This window comes from Empidonax traillii, unplaced genomic scaffold (assembly GCF_003031625.1).
Source record: "Empidonax traillii isolate 1590-97213 ecotype Southwest subspecies unplaced genomic scaffold, ASM303162v1 scaffold343:size799674, whole genome shotgun sequence".
Lineage (NCBI taxonomy): Eukaryota > Metazoa > Chordata > Aves > Passeriformes > Tyrannidae > Empidonax > Empidonax traillii.
Window position 1 is genome coordinate 450,660 of NW_020955536.1, and position 18,611 is coordinate 469,270.

Here is an 18,611-nt window from a genome sequence, read left to right on the forward strand (position 1 = left end):
TTTTATACATAAATAAGATTGAAGACACCTTTCACTCAATCTCTTCCAAAAATAATTTTCCATAGAAAGCTTTGAAGCAGTTGTGCCAGATTCTGAATTCGAATTCGTCTTTTACCCTTTAATTGACCCAGAAAAACTTTGAGAAAACCAGTGATTAGGCAGCAGTTGGCAGAACTCATTGGAGCATGAAGTGTGATAGATACTTGTCCAAGATGGTAGAAGCAGATCCATGGACCACCAGAGAGAACGTCATAGATCACAGGTGGCTTTCAAGCCACACTTAGGGAATCATTTACATAAGCCAACTTTGATTAAATAAGTGTGTGTATATGTGTCTATACATCAGCTAAGTACAGATGCGATTTATCAACCAAAAGAACAGCTGGGAAAAGCTGTGTCCAGCCAGATGCATTGTCCGAAGCATCTGGGTTCCATAAAAGCTCAAACTTCCGGGCTCTCATACTCGGTTGATTATTCTGTATTATGTGAGATGTTAACCACAGCTGTACAATCTAATTCCTCGTATTTCTGTCATTATTTCAGATACGGGCATAAATACAGCCATTACGATTTGCCTGCGTTTGGCTCTACTCGACACTACTTGCAGGTTTTATAGGAAAATGTATAAGTGTCTAGGCTTTGGTCATTGCAGGAAGCCTTTACAGAAGGAGTTTCTCACCACCAGAGATTTGGCTTAGTTCAGTGCCCTCTGGGAGACTGCTCCATAGTTGGAGGTTTTTACACTTTCGAAGGCTCTACCTCCCATGAACAAAGGGAAAATCCCAGCAGGGCTACAAGGGACACCCAGCTGGAGTGGAAACTAAAACCCACTGTACTTGGAGTCATGGCAAAGCTCTTCCCTACAGCATCACTGGTCCTAGACTGCCTGGGCTAAGTGGAAGTACTAATGCTCCAACTGGAATATGCTCAAGGCATTTTGGTCATGTCAGCTGTTGAAGGTTTAAGTAGAGAGATGTGGGGGGAAAAGTGTAGGATCCTGCATAGTTCAGCTGAAGTAGTAAGTTTTGGAAGAGATTTTCTGAGAGGTGCATTGGAAGCAGAGGGGAAAAACTGTCTGAAAAAAAGGACTCTCACTCCAAAACAAGCCATCTGTCTTGCACATGAAGGGCTTTTCATTTCTAGGGATTGTAATATAATGCAGAGTGATACAAGGTTTTGTTACAGGAGGAGGGAGAAGAGCTGAAGAGTGTGATCATCACAAGGAGCCAAAACCAGAGGATTGTGCACATCCTCATTTTTTTATAGCGCCTTCCAAGATGTGCACAATTCTGATCTGCTATATCCTGTTGGATCACATTTGGACATTGGAACCATAATGTTGGAAGGAAAACCCAGAAAAATTAATAATAAGTCATAGTTTTAATGAAAACCAAAGAGAGAGCTCTCCAACAGGATTAAATGAAAATCAGATCTGAAGTAGAAGACAATTTTTTAACCTCACTTCTGGCCTTTGCAAGATACCATTTATTTTCTTTCTCATAGCCGGTTTGGAAGCAGCAACATGCTGAATTCATGTACCGTTTGTAATGTGGAAGCAGAAGTAAAAGGTTTTGTTTTTTCGTTCTCAAACTATAATAAGGCAGGAAAAATGGGCATTGCTTTGATTTTAAGGTTTGAGTCTGGAACGATTGTTGTTATTAGACAGAGAAAAAAACCCATAAAACACTGGCTGTTTAATGATGTTACATGCCTAGACATTGTATCAATGTAAAACATGATAAGAAAAGTTGTAAGGGCACTCAATCACCCCTGGGGGAAAAAAAATCTTCTTTTAAACTTTTGTTTTTAAGATAAGCTGAATTTCATACATATTTACTTTTTGAATTTTAAACCATTATTATGAATTTTATTTTTATTCGCATACATAACAATCTTTTAAATGTTGGTTATTAGTGTTGCAAACCAGATGTGCATTCTTCTTTCTAAATGGAGTTAGAACATACAGCATCAACATTAGCAAGTCTTAAAAAAACACCTGCTTTTGGATGTTACAGAAGGTAGCTCATTACCTGATTATATAATAGGAGCCGTTATTTTCCCAGAAAATTTTGGTCAGCCACTGTTATCAAAGCCATTTCCCAGAGAGAGGGTGTGTGAGCACATTGGCTGTGCATGTAACTTTTTATCACTGTCGCTTTCCCACTCTTACCAAAGTTTGGGGGTTGGTTATGCTCCTGCTCATCCAGCTGCTGCAGTGACTGACACAGAACAGCCATTTGCACGTGAGCAGGATCACATATTTATATGCTCTTTTCTAGGTTACTGGCACAGTTTTAATTTTCATTAAAAGAAGTGGGGAATGGTCATTTAACTTGTCTTCCTTAAACCCATCTGGACTTTCTATTAGAAGAGGAACAAATTATTTAAAGGCTAGCATTACCCTGAAAATAATTTTCTTTTTTTTTTTTTTCTTTTCAAAAAAAGTCAGACATAAAATATCTCACATTTCATTTTATTGCAGGATATCTCAATGTGCTTTCTAACAACCGTTGGCGTGAGCGCTGGTGCAGAGTGAAAGAGAATAAACTGATTTTCCACAAAGACAGGACAGATCTGAAGACACACATTGTTTCCATCCCTCTCCGTGGCTGCGAAGTCATCCTGGGACTGGATTCGAAGCATCCCCTGACCTTCCGCCTGCTCCGAAATGGGCAGGAGGTCGCTGTGCTTGAGGTGCAGTGGTTTCTGATGGCTGTGACTTCTAGGGACACCCACAAGCTAAATTAGAGAAGCGCTTTTGTACAACCTATCCATTAAAAAAAAAAAAAATCTTTGAGATAATGTTTTTGCAGAGCTGAGTAAGAAATACTGGAAGGAGAAAAGAAATTTTAAGTGTTGTGCACAAAAAAATAGCTGAGATTTAATGTAGTTCAGAAATCTTCTCAGTAAGATGCTTTTCTCTACACTGACCTTCCCTTGACACATATATAAAATATCCCTGGTACTAAAATATCCCTGCTCCTTCTCTAGGCACACTTCTACATCAGGGATATAATTACTTTGAGTAAATAACTCAGCAATATTTAAATAATGGATCACTGTTGATGGGAGCTCTAGAGCTCTTAACCCTCATTTGTCTGCTACTTATGTGAACTCGTTTTGCTCTGTCTGTGTCTGTATTAAGATAATTGTGCAGTAAAAAATACAGTGTGCCAGCAGCCTGGTGTGTCTCCTGACATACCACATGTGCACACACTGGCATGCTCCTTGCACTATGGAGGTCACACTTTTGTCTGTTTTAGGTGGGTCAGGATTTCTCTAGGGGCTTTATTCATCATATTTTAAAACCTGAAATGAGAAGACAGCTTAAGCCAAGTATAATGAAGATACAGGAGGAGGTAACCTTGTGCTTTCAGTGGCAGGACAAGCACTTTGACTACTTTGTTTCCAACTACAGGTCATATTAGTCTCCTGTCCTTTCAACCAGGCCTCTGAGAGCAATTCAGAGAAGCTGAAAAACTAGAAAACAGCTCAAGGAACTGTGAAAGGCAATTAAATATTTAAAAATAAGAAAAAATCTTAAAAACTCAGTTTCCTTTCCCCCAGCCATACTTTTATCCGTTATTTGCTTTGCTACTCTTTAACTTTTGAATTGGTGATATGAAGCAAAACATGAAAAATTTAAAATTTTTTTAGTAGTATTCATGTTTTTACTTGCACCATCAGGAAAATGAATGCCATCATCTAGACAAATTTAGTGAAATTTTCCAGAAAGTAACATTAAGGTTTCACTATTTCATTCCCTACTCCCTCGTGTTTCTACTTAGAAGTAGCACTTCCTTCTCAGGAGTCATGCTATCCAAAATCCCCCAATCTAACATAGGAAAATAATTCTGTTAAAGCTTTCAATATTCTGAAGTCTAAAGTAAGCATTACTTGAATCTAAATCCACTAGCCTTAAATGATTATTTTTTCTTCTTTTTTGTGGGTTGCCCACTTTGTATTACATCATAACTGATGAGCACACGGCTTACTCAAAGTGCACTCCTTCTAGCAAAGCAGATTTAAGAAGAAATCCTGGGGTTTTTAGGAGTTCAGCAGAGTGAAACCAGAGCCTCTCATACAATGTGGTAGCAATTTGTCAACCAAGAAGAATGCGCTGTTTTGCAATAATCCTTAGCTCAGTGGCGGAGCAAAAACCTGACCTATGTTCTTGCCCTCTTCTCACAGGCATCCTCCTCTGAAGACATGGGCAGATGGATAGGAATTTTGCTGGCGGAAACAGGGTCCTCAACAGATCCTGGAGCTCTGCACTATGACTACATCGACGTGGAAATGACGGCAAGCGTCATCCAGGCTGCAAAACAGACCTTCTGGTGAGAGGCGTTCAGCTTCCTGGGTGTTTCCAGTACTCTGAGAATTTATATCCATATCTTAACTCCACTACCAACACAGCTTATCAAAATCCACCTCCCCCTTTGCCAGATACTGAACTCCTGAAGTGTTTCAGCATCACAGCACATTTGATGTGTTTATGATTATTGTGTTGGCATCCTGCTAAGTTCTGTAAAAGATGCACTACACAACTTTACTCAAATCTTTACTAATTTTTTCAGTAAATCCCCTTATCATATGCTCTATTTTAATCTTTTATTTTGCCTAAAAACTTGGAACTATTACTGGAGGAGAACAAATATTCTGAAATATGCAGCTACGTAATTCACATTTACTGGCGGTATCTGCTCTACATACAGCCAAATATACAGCATATTATTGGCCAATATGTGCAACACACTAAGACTGTATGGCACATTTAAGTCTTGGATAGTCACATTCTCAGTGTTTCCTTCTCACACCCCAGTCCAATTAATTTCTGGGATTTAATTTAGGAGGTCGAAATTGGGAAAGCGTCTAGGGCGCAGCGTGGAAACTGTTTAAATTGCAAATCAGTCTGGTGAATTCCCCATTACTGATCCTGTGCTAAGAAGGGTAATGCATGCTTAGCATATATAGTGATTCACATGTTTGAATCATTTTAGGCATAACAGCAGTCTTTGGTGGGAAAAAACTTCTATTTTTCCTTGGCTAGATGAGGTAATTTAAAAAAGGGAGTGAAGAAACAGTTGGGACAGGCGGGATGCCCTGCTGCAGTTGTTCCCTGTGGTTTCCCGTGGTCAGAAAGAGGGTGGCCTGAGAAGACAGCTGGCAAAGGCATCATCCCTCATCCTGCTGCAAAATGAGACTCCCCACGCACATTTGGAATTCGTGTGATGTAATACATTAGAGAATCACACCCCATCTGCCCATCATGACTTTAAACAGACAGAAAATAAAAAGGAAAAAAAAAAAGACAAATATTTTGAAGCTATCCAAAAGAAGATCCTCCTGCCATTAGCGAGGTGCCAAGAGAAGTTTAACAAGAGAAAATGCACAACTTCAATTGCAATGTCTTTTGATAAAAATTAAAGTGACTTGGTGTTACCACAAACCAAGTTTTGTGAAAATGAGATAATTTTGATAGAATTAAAATGCACCAAGCATACAGATTTACATTAATATTTTTTTAGAATAGGGCTCAAAAAGTTTATCCTGTGTTGACATGTGTTTTTGCTTCAGTCAGCATCCAGCAATAACCACATATAAGGGAAGTAGAATGGTAACCTTTTCCCCTGAGTACTGCGTGGCTTTCCTTTTCGGCACAAATGTGATACTAATTGGAGCCAAGTGAAAAAACATATGCAACTAGACCACATGTTAGAAAGGAATGTCAAACAACTTGCAAAATAGCAGAATTCCCCTATTAAGAATTAGTTAAAATTCATTGTGTGTCTTTAAGAGCCTGCAAGGGTTTGCTGATAAGCAACTAGAGTAGCTGTCTGCTGATTCTCAGCTACTCTTAGAAAATGAGGAGAAATTACAATGATACTTAAATGTTAATAAAATACTTATTTGCCCTTTATAGAATGAATGTCAGTATTCCAAATTAAATGCAGTTATCACTAAAGCTTTGATTATCACTCGGTCACTTCAGATTATTGATTATCCATTTCCTGAGACTGATGCTTTGCAAAACTATCGGCTCTTCCTTAATAGCCCCATCAATTTCCTTTGTCTAAATCATTAGGTATTCAGGAAAAGCTGAAGAAACAGTGCTTCCAAGCAAGTTTTCTCCATTTTCCATCTAGCAGTTTCAGAATACAATTAAGTTAACATGGATGCATCTGAAAACAGGATTAATGAGGCCTAGTGAAATAATGCTTATGAAGTTTTTGCAGATGCTTAGATAAATCTTAGCTTCCTTTGACAGTGAAATAGTTACTACAGGTGCATCAGATGTCATTAATGAATATCCCAGGTTTCAGACATGGTTATTATGTATCACTCATTGAAGCCACTTAACTAGATGGAAATACAGTAACGATTGCAAATGCAGTTCTTCAGACTAACCAGAAACACTTGAGTAATGTTCTTCATTAAGAACAGTAAACAAATGCAGCCCTTTAATAATGTGTAATAAAGTTCAAGATATGATAAAGTTAAAAACATTTTTATCATGGAATTTTCCTTGGGCTTTTTGTTGTTAGTTTCTTTGAAGTAAGGAAAGCTTCTGTCTAATGGTTATTCCACCCCCACACTGCCCTATAAGGTTCACACCAAGCTGGGCAGGTTTGTCCCTCCTATGAGCCCAGGTCTCCTGCAGCTCAGGTGAGCCCCAGTTCTCCTTCTGAATGAGAAATTCAATGGACTCCATGTTATTCCAAAGCCAAAAGAAAGCAACTGTTGAAACCACAGCATTCCTGAGCTCCTGCCAGTGCTACAGAAGACCCTCTCTGCATTAGTTGTGCTTTATCATATTTTATGAATGTCAGCAAAGAGTCTGAATAGTTCCATTGTTTAGGATGGAAAACTTTGTTTTCCCATTCACATATACCTGAAGCTGTAGGAATTATTTGGGATCTCACTCTATACCTCATTCAATTCTAGCAGTTGCTACAAAGGAAAACTCACCCTTGGGGTCATTATTCCTATTGACACGATTCTGCCATTTTCTGCATTGTTAGATCTTTGCAAACCCAGTGTAGTTCTCAATATCTTGCATGTGTTCTGCAGAATTCCAGTAAAACAAACACCAGTGTTGTTTGGGAAGGGATAAGGGACTAAATTCAAATATATAAAAATATATGGAGATATAGATAGATACATAGATACATAGATAGATACATAGATAGATACATAGATAGATACATAGATACCCCTTTTGAAGTTTCCAGAGGACTCAGATCCACCATGTGGAACAGAGCAAGAATGAGCATATAGTCTTTTAATTACCCAGGGAGAGTTGGGAAGCATGGTGGCATACCCTGCCAAAAGTTCTGATATAGAAAAGAAAAATTCTCAGATTTCAAGGAAGTAATCCTTCAGGAGATTTCATTTAGGTTCTATAGGGGTTTTTTTTCATTTTTTTGTTGGATTTGATTCTTGGTTCTCTCAGTTTCTAAGTTTGCATCCCCCTGAGCATGCATGCACCCAGAAACACCTGCTTCTCCCCAGATCAGACAGCAATGGAACATTTCTGGGACACTGGCAAGCTAGTGTATTAACATAGATCAGCAGGTTCTCATGTAAATATGCCACTGAGGAGTTACAGCTGTTGCCCTAGTGGCCTTCACACAGTCGTATTCCCATTGTAAGAATGGAGTACAGGAACATATGTTGTGATATTGGCTGCTTGCAGCAACGTGTGAGTAGCTAAGGAATTAAAGCTGCCCCGCAGAAAGGGAGAAGCTGTGTGCTTCCAGGCTACAGAATCAGACATGGGGAACATACCACTGAATCATAATTTAGACTTAGGTTTAAGTGCTGTTTTTTATTATTTTTATTTTACTTTATTCAGTTTCATGAACAGGCGAGTTATATCTACAAATCCGTACCGGGGAAGCACTGCCAACGGCTACGCCTGTCCAAGTGGAATGGCACTTCATTACGATGATGTTCCCTGCATAAATGGATCGGTAAGAATTGAATTTGTACAGAACAAATGGTTTGCATGTGTTGAATGCATGGACATCTGAAAATTATATTATCTAGAAATGCTCACTGGGGCAGTTTCCAAATGAACTCATGTTTTTTTGATTGGGAGTTGCAGACTCCCCTCACACCTACAGAATAGAAGGGGCATGGGACGTATTGTTTACATTAACCTGCACATGAGCCAACGTGCATTTAGAAAGCAGTTGCCTGTTGATGATTCGTTGCCAAGTTCTTGAATACAATACTCACTTGAGGGGGTACCTTTTAGATCACACTGGACCTGGCAAAATTTAGAAGTCAGTTACACCAGGCACTTTTTAATGTCTGTTGAAAAAACACCAAACCCCAAACACTTAGTGCCTGTGTCTGCATTCCAGATGACAGCAGGTACCTCTCATCCCAGAGGAGAGCCACAGTGGTCACTTGCATCTTCATAAATTGCAGAGCTGATCGTAGGCAGATGTGTAATAGGGTTTAACATATAGTGGATGCTAACCCATAGCAATATGTGGTCCTCAGGAAGATTTACAAGGGAGCTACAGCCCGTGTCAGCTCTTAATTTGGGCTGCTGCATAAAGCTCCCACTAAGGGCAAACTCAAAAGAAGTTAAGAGTTTCAAGAGTGTGAAATGGACTGGACATTGAGTCCTCCAACACGTCTTAGTAATGTCAGAAAGAAAGGTAGAAAGCCCCGCTTGGGAGTAACACACGACCACGTGTGGTGAGCAGTCAGTCTCTGTGTAGCTCTTGGATGTGTTCATGCCATCGTATGAGTAGTGTATTGCCACAGCCAGGATGGGCTAAGGAATGATATTTGGCAAGCAGATTGATTACTTTTAAGGTTAATTGAATGAATCACTGGACTACTGTTGTTGAGCTTTCCATTTTCTGAAAATTAAGGAAAAAAAAGCTACTGTAGTTCTTTTAGCTCAGAATAATAATTCTTCATCAAATAAAATGTGGTGCTAGTATACCAGCAGCTGTTATTCATGGGAAAGACATAGGGCCTGAAGAAATACAAAAAAGAAGTAAAAAAACCCAGAAAAATATCCCTTAGGCCATATTACTTTTAACAACTCATATACCAGATGCAATCCACAGACTCATCTGTGTTGCCCGTGAGTATTCCCTTGTTAACACAGTCTGCTTGTGCCCCCTTGGTACTAGAGCTACCAACTTAAGATGCAGTCCATGAAACAGCGAGGGTGATAGGTTTGCTCATACTATGGAACGTGCTTTGGGCTGAGGCTGTGAGCCACGGAATGCAAAGCTTGCTTTCTACACTGTGTCTTCCCCTATCTTCTTTCTAAATAGTTTGATTTAAGTGTGAAAAATAAGTGTATGTTTGCTAAGCACCGAGGGCTTGCTGTGGTCAAAAGCATTACTAATGTTTTAATTTCACCTAGGGGGTTCTGCATGGTGTATTGTTCACTAACTGCCGAGGTGTGTGTGTTGCAGTGGGAACCAGAAGATGGCTTTCCTTCTTCTCGTAGCAGGAACATTGGAGAAGAAATGCTTTATGATAACGCAGGCCTGTACGATAACTTGCCGTCTCCAAAAATCTTTGCGCGCTATCCGCCAGCTGACAGGAAACCCAATAGGTTATCTACTGACAAACTCTCCTCTAACCATTACAAACACCCTGTCTCATCCAATCTGTCTTCTGCTCAGTCTGTCACTAATACCTCTGCTGTGGGGAGGGGATCTGGCTCGCAGGTACTGTACTATTTAATATTTAACAAAGCTTTTTATTTGTTGGCTGTTTTGTTCTGTTGTTATCTGAAGGGGCTATTTACATCCCTTAGTGTTAGCAATGAAATGCTTGGAGTTTAGTTAGGAGCCCACTGATAATGAAACAGGTTTGCAAAGTTATAAATTCTGATGTGGGAGTATTGGTACCTGGGAAAGGCTTTCCCCATATGTTCTTCATGATTTACAGATTGTGTATCATAATAATTAAAAAAAAAATAGATGTGACCATCCACGCTTAACCTGAATGCGTGTCTAGCTGCCTTCTGGCTCCTTAGGCAGTGATGACTTCAAAGAAAAAAAATAACAAAAAAGACAAGTAAAATATGACCTGACTGTGACAGCAAATTTTACTCTTTAGAATTGTACTAATCTATATATTTTATATACTGTGGTTATATATTTTGTGAATATATTTTGTGAATATATATATATATCATAACTCAGTGCTATATATTTATTAAGTTATATTGAATATAGTCATACATACAGTATTTAATTTATTGGCTGCTATTTTCTTCCCCTGGAAAAAAAAATGTCTGTGTCTCTGCTGCTTTCTGAGGATGGCTTCTGATTTCTGTATCTCAGCTAGAACATGAAGATATAGAGCAGATGAAGTCCTTTGTGCTCAGCCTTGTAGCAGATGGGCAGACTCCAGCAGGGGGGCAGAGCAAGCCTTGCTCACAGCCATGTCAGGGACCTTCTCAGAGCCCGTAGCCTGTCTCCAAAAGCTGGTCATTGGCATAAACCTGTGAATGTATCACAGTGATGGGTGATTTTCAGTCTAATCTGACATGGAACTGTTAGATAAGTGTTTTGCTTGTATAAGGTAGTGGTCATAGTGAGTGTTAACTCATTTAACCCTTACAGAAACTTCATATTGGAATATTAGAATTCAGTGAAGTTGCAGAATTGGAGGTGAACATGAGCAAAAAATTACTGCAGCAGCAAGCTTCTCAGTGCACTTCCAGTTCAGTCTTCATAAACCTTTGGAAGCAGGAAAGCAGAGCATGGCACATATATGCCTTGTGGTTGGCTGGGGCATCCTCTGTGGGAACACTATGATTAGTCAGGACAGCGTTGATCTTCCCAGGGTTCAGTTCATTGCAGTGAACCCTCTAAATGGAAATCCCTTGAACACGAAATGTTCTGTTCCTGGTAATCTTGTGAGCCTGTCTGGCCATTATGAGAGGGTTTTTTAAGTAAGAAAAGCTTTTAATTAGTAGCTAGAGGTTGTTTAAGGGGAAACTGATATGTTAACTCCTAACATTTAAAAATATGTAATAATTATATTTTTAAAAAAAATAAATCCATGCACCACAAGGGGTGCAAGATTATGTAGTAAATAAGAAACAGTGTTGAGTTTTTGTGTGGCAAACTCTGGTGGGTTTTTCTGTATGAAATTAACTCTGACAAACTTGTGTTTCAAGAATCTTTACTGTAAAAAAATTTTTCAAAGGTGCATTTTTTCTGCTTTGCAATGGCTTTGTTAGTACCATAAATGCCAGAGTTTTGGAGACCTTGATGCCACCAGAGATGTGGAGTTCACCCCTTGTTGTATCCTGTGATTGCTGGCATGGCTCCTGCTGAGCAGGCAGCTCTCAGAGATGACATCTCTGGAGGAAGCGCCGTCTCCAGCTCAATCAATGCACTGCATTAAGGCTCTCCAAGCAAGCAGCTTTCTGTCAAGCTCTGCCCTTGATGAAAGGGTGACTGTAATGCCAGTGGCAGCACAGGAATAGCTGGAGCCCTTTTTGCACTTTTGTTTTCAAACAGTTTAAAGGCAAGAAGCCTCCTGTGACTACTAATGGCATCGCCGGAAAAGGGAGAACTTTAAATAGCCAGCCGAAGAAATCCGAAACAGTGTCATGTGTGAAGCGCACTGCGTCTAGTAAGTACCTCTCCTCACTGCTGCCTTATTTGTGTCATGAGTCTCAGTTGAGTCATGAGGACACCCAAAATAGCTGTTATCTTAGCAAATAAGTTAAAGAACCACTGTGGTTCTTCTGTGTCTGAGAAGACGAGGAGGAGATGCCCACCAAGATTTTGAATAGGAGGTACTGTGTGCATTGGGGACTCAGTACTCCAGACACACCACAGGATAAAAGGGTGTCATGTGGAGAGTGATAAATATGAAATGTGGACCTGTGGCTGCAAAGTCATGAGGACAGCAGGAAAAAAAAGGAATAATGATTCTTGATTTAGGGCAGAGAGGAATCCTGTATTCCTGTGGGAAAAGGAGGATGAGGAACTAGGACAGATATCACAACATTATGTTACTCGAAAGTGGACTTCTTTGTTGTCGTTATGTCGTGACGGTCCAATAAAAAATACACAAGAAGGCTAATTCAGGGCAACATAAGAAAAGGCCTCCTTTATTAAAAATAGCAGCTCCTTTTATATCCTTGTCAAAAAGCAGCAAGCAAGCAGCGAGCAAGTAGCAAGCAAGTAGCAAGCAGCTACAACATCCTAATTGGCCACTCATCATTACTGATACACTTGGCAGCAATCGTGAGACACCTGGAGATTCCCAAGGACAAGGCTGTGGTTCTCACATACCAAATCTACTGACTCACAGTCCGCCCTCCTTCCCCAGTTACCCTGTGTGTAAAACTTACTTATCTTCAAGGCCACACTCAAAAGTTTCCCAAGTCAATCTCCTCTTCCAGGGAGCTAACAGACACTCTGTTAACCCCTGCACTTATTCTTATCACTAATGAAAAAAGAAAAAGGTATAACAAAATAAGGAACACAATCACGCAGATCAAAAGCTACCTCAGAGAAAAGAAGCTTTAAGTGGTGAGTGGCACATTCAGAAAAAGGAGTTTTCTGGACAGATGAGTTGTCTAGTAAATCCCTAACAGGGATTGCAGGAGAAAAGAGAAAAAGGAGCTATAAAACCATTTTTTAAATATGGAGTCCAAAGCATGGCTTTTTCTAGGGAACAAATAAATGTATTTTTTTAATCTCATGATAAAACTTAAAACATCTTAAAACTTATTAAACTTTTAAGAAGTCATGGATTTAGTGGCAATAAGAAATTTATGTTAAACTTTAGACTTCAGTAAGTTGCTTTCTAACCATGGAGGTCAGTTGGTGCTGAAATAGGTGGTTGTGCAAGTAAAGGCATCTCATTTACTAAAGACTGACTAAAACTGGTTTAACAACTATTTGTCAGGAATGATTTAATGTTGTAGATTTGCTTTCAGATACGCAGACAGACAAAGTGATCTCTTAGCTGACCTATTTTCTTTGAGTCTGCAACTGGAGCAAAGGTATAGAGGAGGATGTGATGTTCATTAGACCACAGATATAAGTGAGCCATAAAATGAAAGCATTTGTATGGAAAGCTAAAAAAAGAAAAAGAAAGCTCTCAAGAATCAAAGAAGTGTGAACATCTTTCTATTCTCCTATGTCTGGTTAGAAAAAAATATGCTTTCAGCACTTGAAGTAGGGATGAAAACCAGGCAAAAGGGCAAACAGGTAGTTTTTCCTCTCACCCCTTCTAGCCAAAAATGAAGGGTTCCTACCTAAAGAGGAGTCTCCTTTCCATGCTTTGAACTACACAGAAAGGCAAGGCCATTTTTCAAAACCAGTGCACAAACCCAGTGTCATTTTCCTCAGGTAAACATAGAGAACAAACTCTCTATCCCATATCATTGGTGCATCTTGGCAGGAATCGTGGACCTCAAGATAAACCCAGTGGAAGAGGAATGACAAACCAGTTCCTCAAACCATGACATGCTTCATGTGATGTTCAGTCTCAGGGAGTACTTCAGAGATTTACTGTTAGTTTAAACCCTAATTAACTCCAATCTAATACATGCAGATGCAGAGCAGTACAAATACGGCAAGAACCGTGTGGAGGCAGATGCAAAGAAGTTACAAAGCAAAGAGGAGGAGCTGCTCAAGAGGAAAGAAGCTCTACGGAATAGGCTGGCCCAGCTCCGAAAAGAGAGAAAAGATCTACGTGCTGCCATTGAAGTCAATGCTGGTATGAGGTGCTTTTTTGTGCTGAATTCTCACCTGAGTAGGCTAAATTATCCAAAGAGCTTTGTATTCTGTGCTGAAGACCTGCCACCCTACATGAGGATTTAGTTTTGATGTTAAGCAATACTTGTTATATTTCTTTATATATAGGTAGAAGATGTAAAAAATAAAAATATATGTGTATATATTTATTTTGTATTTTTTTGTGTATATATACACCTACCTATGAAATGATACTGATGGGGAGTTCAGACAAGCAGAACATAGGAATAATTTTATTGTGACTGGCTAATTATATTTTTATGATACAGAGAAGTAACAAAAGAAATACTGATTTAAACTAGACTAGAAATCTAGGAAGGCACCTGAAAGAAAGCATTTATGTTGCTAAGCTCCTTCCATGAAAAAAGCGTTGTAGGTAAAGTACATAGCTTTTTTGTGACATCATTGATATGTACAGACTTTGTTCCTGACTTTTTAGAAAGAAAATAATTTCTGTAGTTGTCAATTTAACCTTCTTATTGAAATAATAAAATTGCTGTGGATGACAGGCAGGAAGACCCAAGTGATTCTTGAAGACAAGTTAAAGAAGTTGGAAGAGGAGTGTAAGCAGAAGGAGGCTGAGCGTGTAAACCTGGAGCTAGAACTGACTGAGGTGAAGGAAAGCCTTAAGAAAGCCTTGGCTGGTGGCATCACACTGGGCTTAGCTATTGAGCCAAAATCAGGAACATCAAGCCCACAGGTATGCAAACACACGAAATATGCAAATCCCACAATCATGGGCTGAGACTGCTCTGCCTTATCAGTTCCAGCAGAAATTAGTGGAAACTGAGAGGTTTTTAGAGTTTTTTGAGCCCAAGAAATAAGAGCAGAATTAAATGCCTTTCTGTGTTAGTTACATTTTCTATGGCAGCAGGGAGCAGGTAGACATGGGAATCACAGGCAGTATGCGTTAGGATAATGTGCAAAAGCTGATGCCTTGATGCCCTCAGTGGCTGTAAAAGTGGAGGAACTGAGACATTGCTCCATCCCAAGGAGATTTAAATGCACCAAGTTATCATACAGTGATGGAGACCTGCTTGTGCTGGTCCCCTGTCAATCACTGTCACCCTTTGCAAGGGCTACATCTCACATGTTCACAATGGAGCTTGGCAATCCCAACTTGTTCTATAGATCTATGTCCAAAGCAGCCATCGGAAGGATCAGAGAGGGATGTGTCAGTTCCTTCAGATGACCCATAGTTGTTCAATCACAGAAAAGAAACTTCAGTTTCCATCACAGAACACACACACATTGTTTTGTTTCTTTTTTTCTAATATATTTTTTATTTATCCATCAATATTATTAATATATTTTCTTTTAAAAAAAAGATCTGCAGTTCTAAATATAGATAGAAAATATTGCCCATGTGGCTATTTGGAGGAAACTCAATATAAGCTTTTCACTCTTCATTAGTCCCCAATTTTCAAGCACCGAACTTTGGAAAACTCTCCAATCTCCAGCTGTGATACCAGTGATACTGAAAGCTCGATACCTGTGAACAGTGCAGCAGCTCTGAAGCGACCACCCTCATCAAACAATTCTCCGTGTCGAGGCCACGTCCTTCGGAAAGCAAAGGTGAGAAGATTGATGTTTAATTTTCTTTTTCTGTGCTTTTTCATCCTTTCTTTAAAAGTCTTACTTAGCCTTAAAAGAATGTCTAATTTATTTGTATTACTATATAAATACTGCTGATTTGGGGGAGTCTTTTGCAGAAGAATTGGTAAGTAGTTTGGGAGATAGATCTGACTCTACTCTCATTCCATGTTTTTCTCTGTTCCTTTATAGATTTAACATGCAAGGCAAGTGGTCTGTGGTGGAGACAGTTTATCTGTCCACTAATCTGTGTAGCAGAGAAGTGGTTAAAAGAGCTCTGTTATAGTAAGTGATTGGAAATAGCACAAGATTGGGTCTGATCTTCACCAGACAGTGCAAGAACAGAATAGCTGTACATTATAATAATCAACAATGTGTTGTGCCAGTATCTACTCTTAATGTACATTTAAAGTAGAAGCTGAATTAATTTAATTTAGTCTCACAAGTACCAGGCTGAAATTTGCAGCTCTCTTGTATTCTTATTTTTCTAATTTTTTTTTTTAGTTGAAATGGGATTTGTATGACCATTCTTGTGGGCTAAATTTGCTAGCAACATAAGCACATGGGCAGCACATAACCAAAGGTGACAGTAATAGCGTTGGGCCCAGGCTTTTGTTGCTTTGGTAGTTCACTGCTAATTGTAATTAGAAAAAATTATAATCATAAAGACTTGTCTTTCATGCAGGCTATTTTCTTTTTTTTCAAAACATTGATGTCTTCTGTGTTGGGATTTCTTCAAGAAACTTTTCTTACATGTATTCATTGATTATATACACCTGCAGTGTCTGAGCATGAGCTTGGCACCTAAAATGGAGTACATACTGAAAAATCAGCATCTCAACAAATTATTTTATTACTAAATTATTATAATAGAATTATTTCTCCTGCTACACCTTATGAGAGAACTTTCTCCCCTTCCTTCTACCACCTTCCAGGGACATCAACTGCTTTGTTCTGCCAGTTAGCCTAATTAATTTAAATTTGACAAAGAATAATTATACTTGCCGCAATAGGTTTCAGTTAGTTTCTAACTTTTTGAAGTTTTCTACTTGTGTTTCGAACCTGAAGAAGGATTTATATGCTCTTAAGCTTATCTGTGTATTCCAATTATACCCTAATTTGTCTCATAAAGATATCATCTCAAACTGCACACTTGGTCTTAGATGTGGATGTTAGTGCAGCATTACTCAGGGAATGTGGTCTAGCAGAGCACAGTCCTTACAAACGGGAGCGTGGGTTTGTACTGGACAGGCACATTAAATCCAGCCCTCTAATCGTTACAGCTGGAGAAATCAGAGCACTATAAAAACCTAAACATTTCTGATGTAAAGGATACCTTCCAGCTGTAGCACATTTTTTATGCTCAGCATATACCATACAGGAAAAACACTGCTGCGTTGTTTTGTGCTGCTGTACTTTGGATGGCACAGAAAGCTGGTCAAGCTCTTCAGTAGAGGAATCTTGGATATAGGATTAGGCTAATCAAAAAGGATATGGAGCAACTAAGCATATTTCCCATGCTGGGAAAAACAACTCGAAGTATCCAATTCAGCTTTAACAGCGTTTTTGTAGAAACTCACGCACTGAATACTAAGAGGGAAATTTTGCTGAATTAGATAGTGCAACCCAATCTGTACTCAGCCTGTTGGCAGGAGCTGCAGCCAAAGCCTGCTATCAGGTATGGATCTGCAGCACACCCACTTCCAGGGGTGGCAGCTGTACATGTGCAGGGGAGGAATTTGGCTTTCAATTCTTTTGGCCTTTTGCAGTTACAAGTGAGCCCAGGCCTTATAGATGTGGCTAAGGAAAGGGCGTCACACGTGAGTATCCCAGAGCAGAACTTGGCTCTCCACGCATGAATGTCAGTGCAGTGTGTGGGAGTGAAACGGATTTCACATCTGTGCTTGCGCTTGCATCTTCAGCCCCGGCACATCTCCCGGTGTTGTGAGGGAGCTGTATGAGCATTCAGAATGTCAGATTATGGGGCTTTTTTTCCCCCTGGTATGTATTTGAATGCACTGAATGCCTCCCTTCTTGCCCTTTCCTTGCACGGAGGATGCTGAGCCTGTCACCAGCCACCCTTGTGCCACCACCTTGTGTCACCGCTGTGCTCACGAACCAGCAGCACCCTCTGTCTCCCTGATGGGGCAGCTGCTCCTTCTGTGGATCTGAGGGCACAGGCAGTCCTGGGAGGGGAAACCGGGCACCTGGGACAACAGGTTTGGAAGGTGTGCTACCAAAAGCTTTCTCCTCTCAAATGCACTGACAAGAGAAAAGCAGTAAGACAGATCTAGTGTCAAATCTAAGAACTAGCAGTAATTTGGGCGTTGACGGTTTAGGATATACAGTATACATACACACATATGTGCATACATATATTTGGATTTCTTAACTTTCCTAAGTATCCTTAAATTATTTTTAGAAAATAATTATGCATATTTTTAAGAAGCCAGAAGGCATTTTAATTGCAATTTTGTTAATCTGTACTTGGCTGGAAGTGGAGACTGTATTAAAATATGGAAAACAATATTCTGCATTAGCATTCCTAGAGAAGTAACATGATCCAAATATCTTTGTGTACAAGAAAAACAGTTATTTAAACATTTCACATATCAATTTAATTTCTAAAACTAAATTGTTATGTAAAGCAAGGAAACCAAATTTATTATTTCTGATTTGTTTTCAAAACTGGTGGGCTGGTGAATGTCAGCAGCTTACATTTTGTTTGTGTTCAGGGACTGGAGAAGAAAGGGAGCTCTCCCAGTTTCCCAGCTCCCAGTCAGGGTGTCAGTGTTGACTTCAACGTTCTTTCATTGGTGTGAATCTGCTGTACCAATGGAAACAAAGAAAAACTTCCTTTTTCATCTGCAAAAGAAGCTTCTGTTTTCAAGGTTTATTTAACACTTAAAAAAATTCTCCTCCCAGTTGCTTAGCCAAGGACTTCCTTTATACTTTGGGTAGCATATACATAGGAAATACACATTTAATAGACTTTTCAAAGTAATTTTGTTTTTTTATCAACACTGTGTTTTAAATTTAGATTTATCATAATTTGAAAAGTAAAACTGAGTATTTAAAATAAATTATCTTTTAATTAAAGCATCATTTAACTGAAGGGGAAAAAAAAACCCCCACAAGTTTGGAAACAAAAGAAGGTATTCTCTACCTGCTTTAAACTCAGGATTTTTTTTTTTTCCCCCTCATATTGGTAAAGCAGCCACCAACTGTGACCTTTCCTGTTGTTAT

At 39.3% G+C, this 18,611-nt stretch overlaps 1 protein-coding gene across 5 annotated transcripts in view; it reads left to right on the forward strand.

Annotated features, from left to right (window-relative positions):
* AFAP1 (actin filament associated protein 1) overlaps nucleotides 1–18,611 on the forward strand; it is a 114,221-nt gene that overhangs the window by 90,522 nt on the left and 5,088 nt on the right. For 2 of the 5 annotated variants that reach the window (XM_027892266.1, XM_027892267.1), the window contains exons 10-18: nucleotides 2,483–2,694; nucleotides 4,192–4,337; nucleotides 7,856–7,973; nucleotides 9,450–9,707; nucleotides 11,517–11,631; nucleotides 13,570–13,734; nucleotides 14,282–14,472; nucleotides 15,186–15,347; nucleotides 17,135–17,185. In XM_027892266.1, the coding sequence (XP_027748067.1) occupies nucleotides 2,483–2,694; nucleotides 4,192–4,337; nucleotides 7,856–7,973; nucleotides 9,450–9,707; nucleotides 11,517–11,631; nucleotides 13,570–13,734; nucleotides 14,282–14,472; nucleotides 15,186–15,347; nucleotides 17,135–17,185 (1,418 nt within the window). The remainder of the gene's footprint in view (nucleotides 1–2,482; nucleotides 2,695–4,191; nucleotides 4,338–7,855; nucleotides 7,974–9,449; nucleotides 9,708–11,516; nucleotides 11,632–13,569; nucleotides 13,735–14,281; nucleotides 14,473–15,185; nucleotides 15,348–17,134; nucleotides 17,186–18,611) is intronic. The other 3 variants (XM_027892269.1, XM_027892268.1, XM_027892270.1) reach the window with 3 other exon arrangements.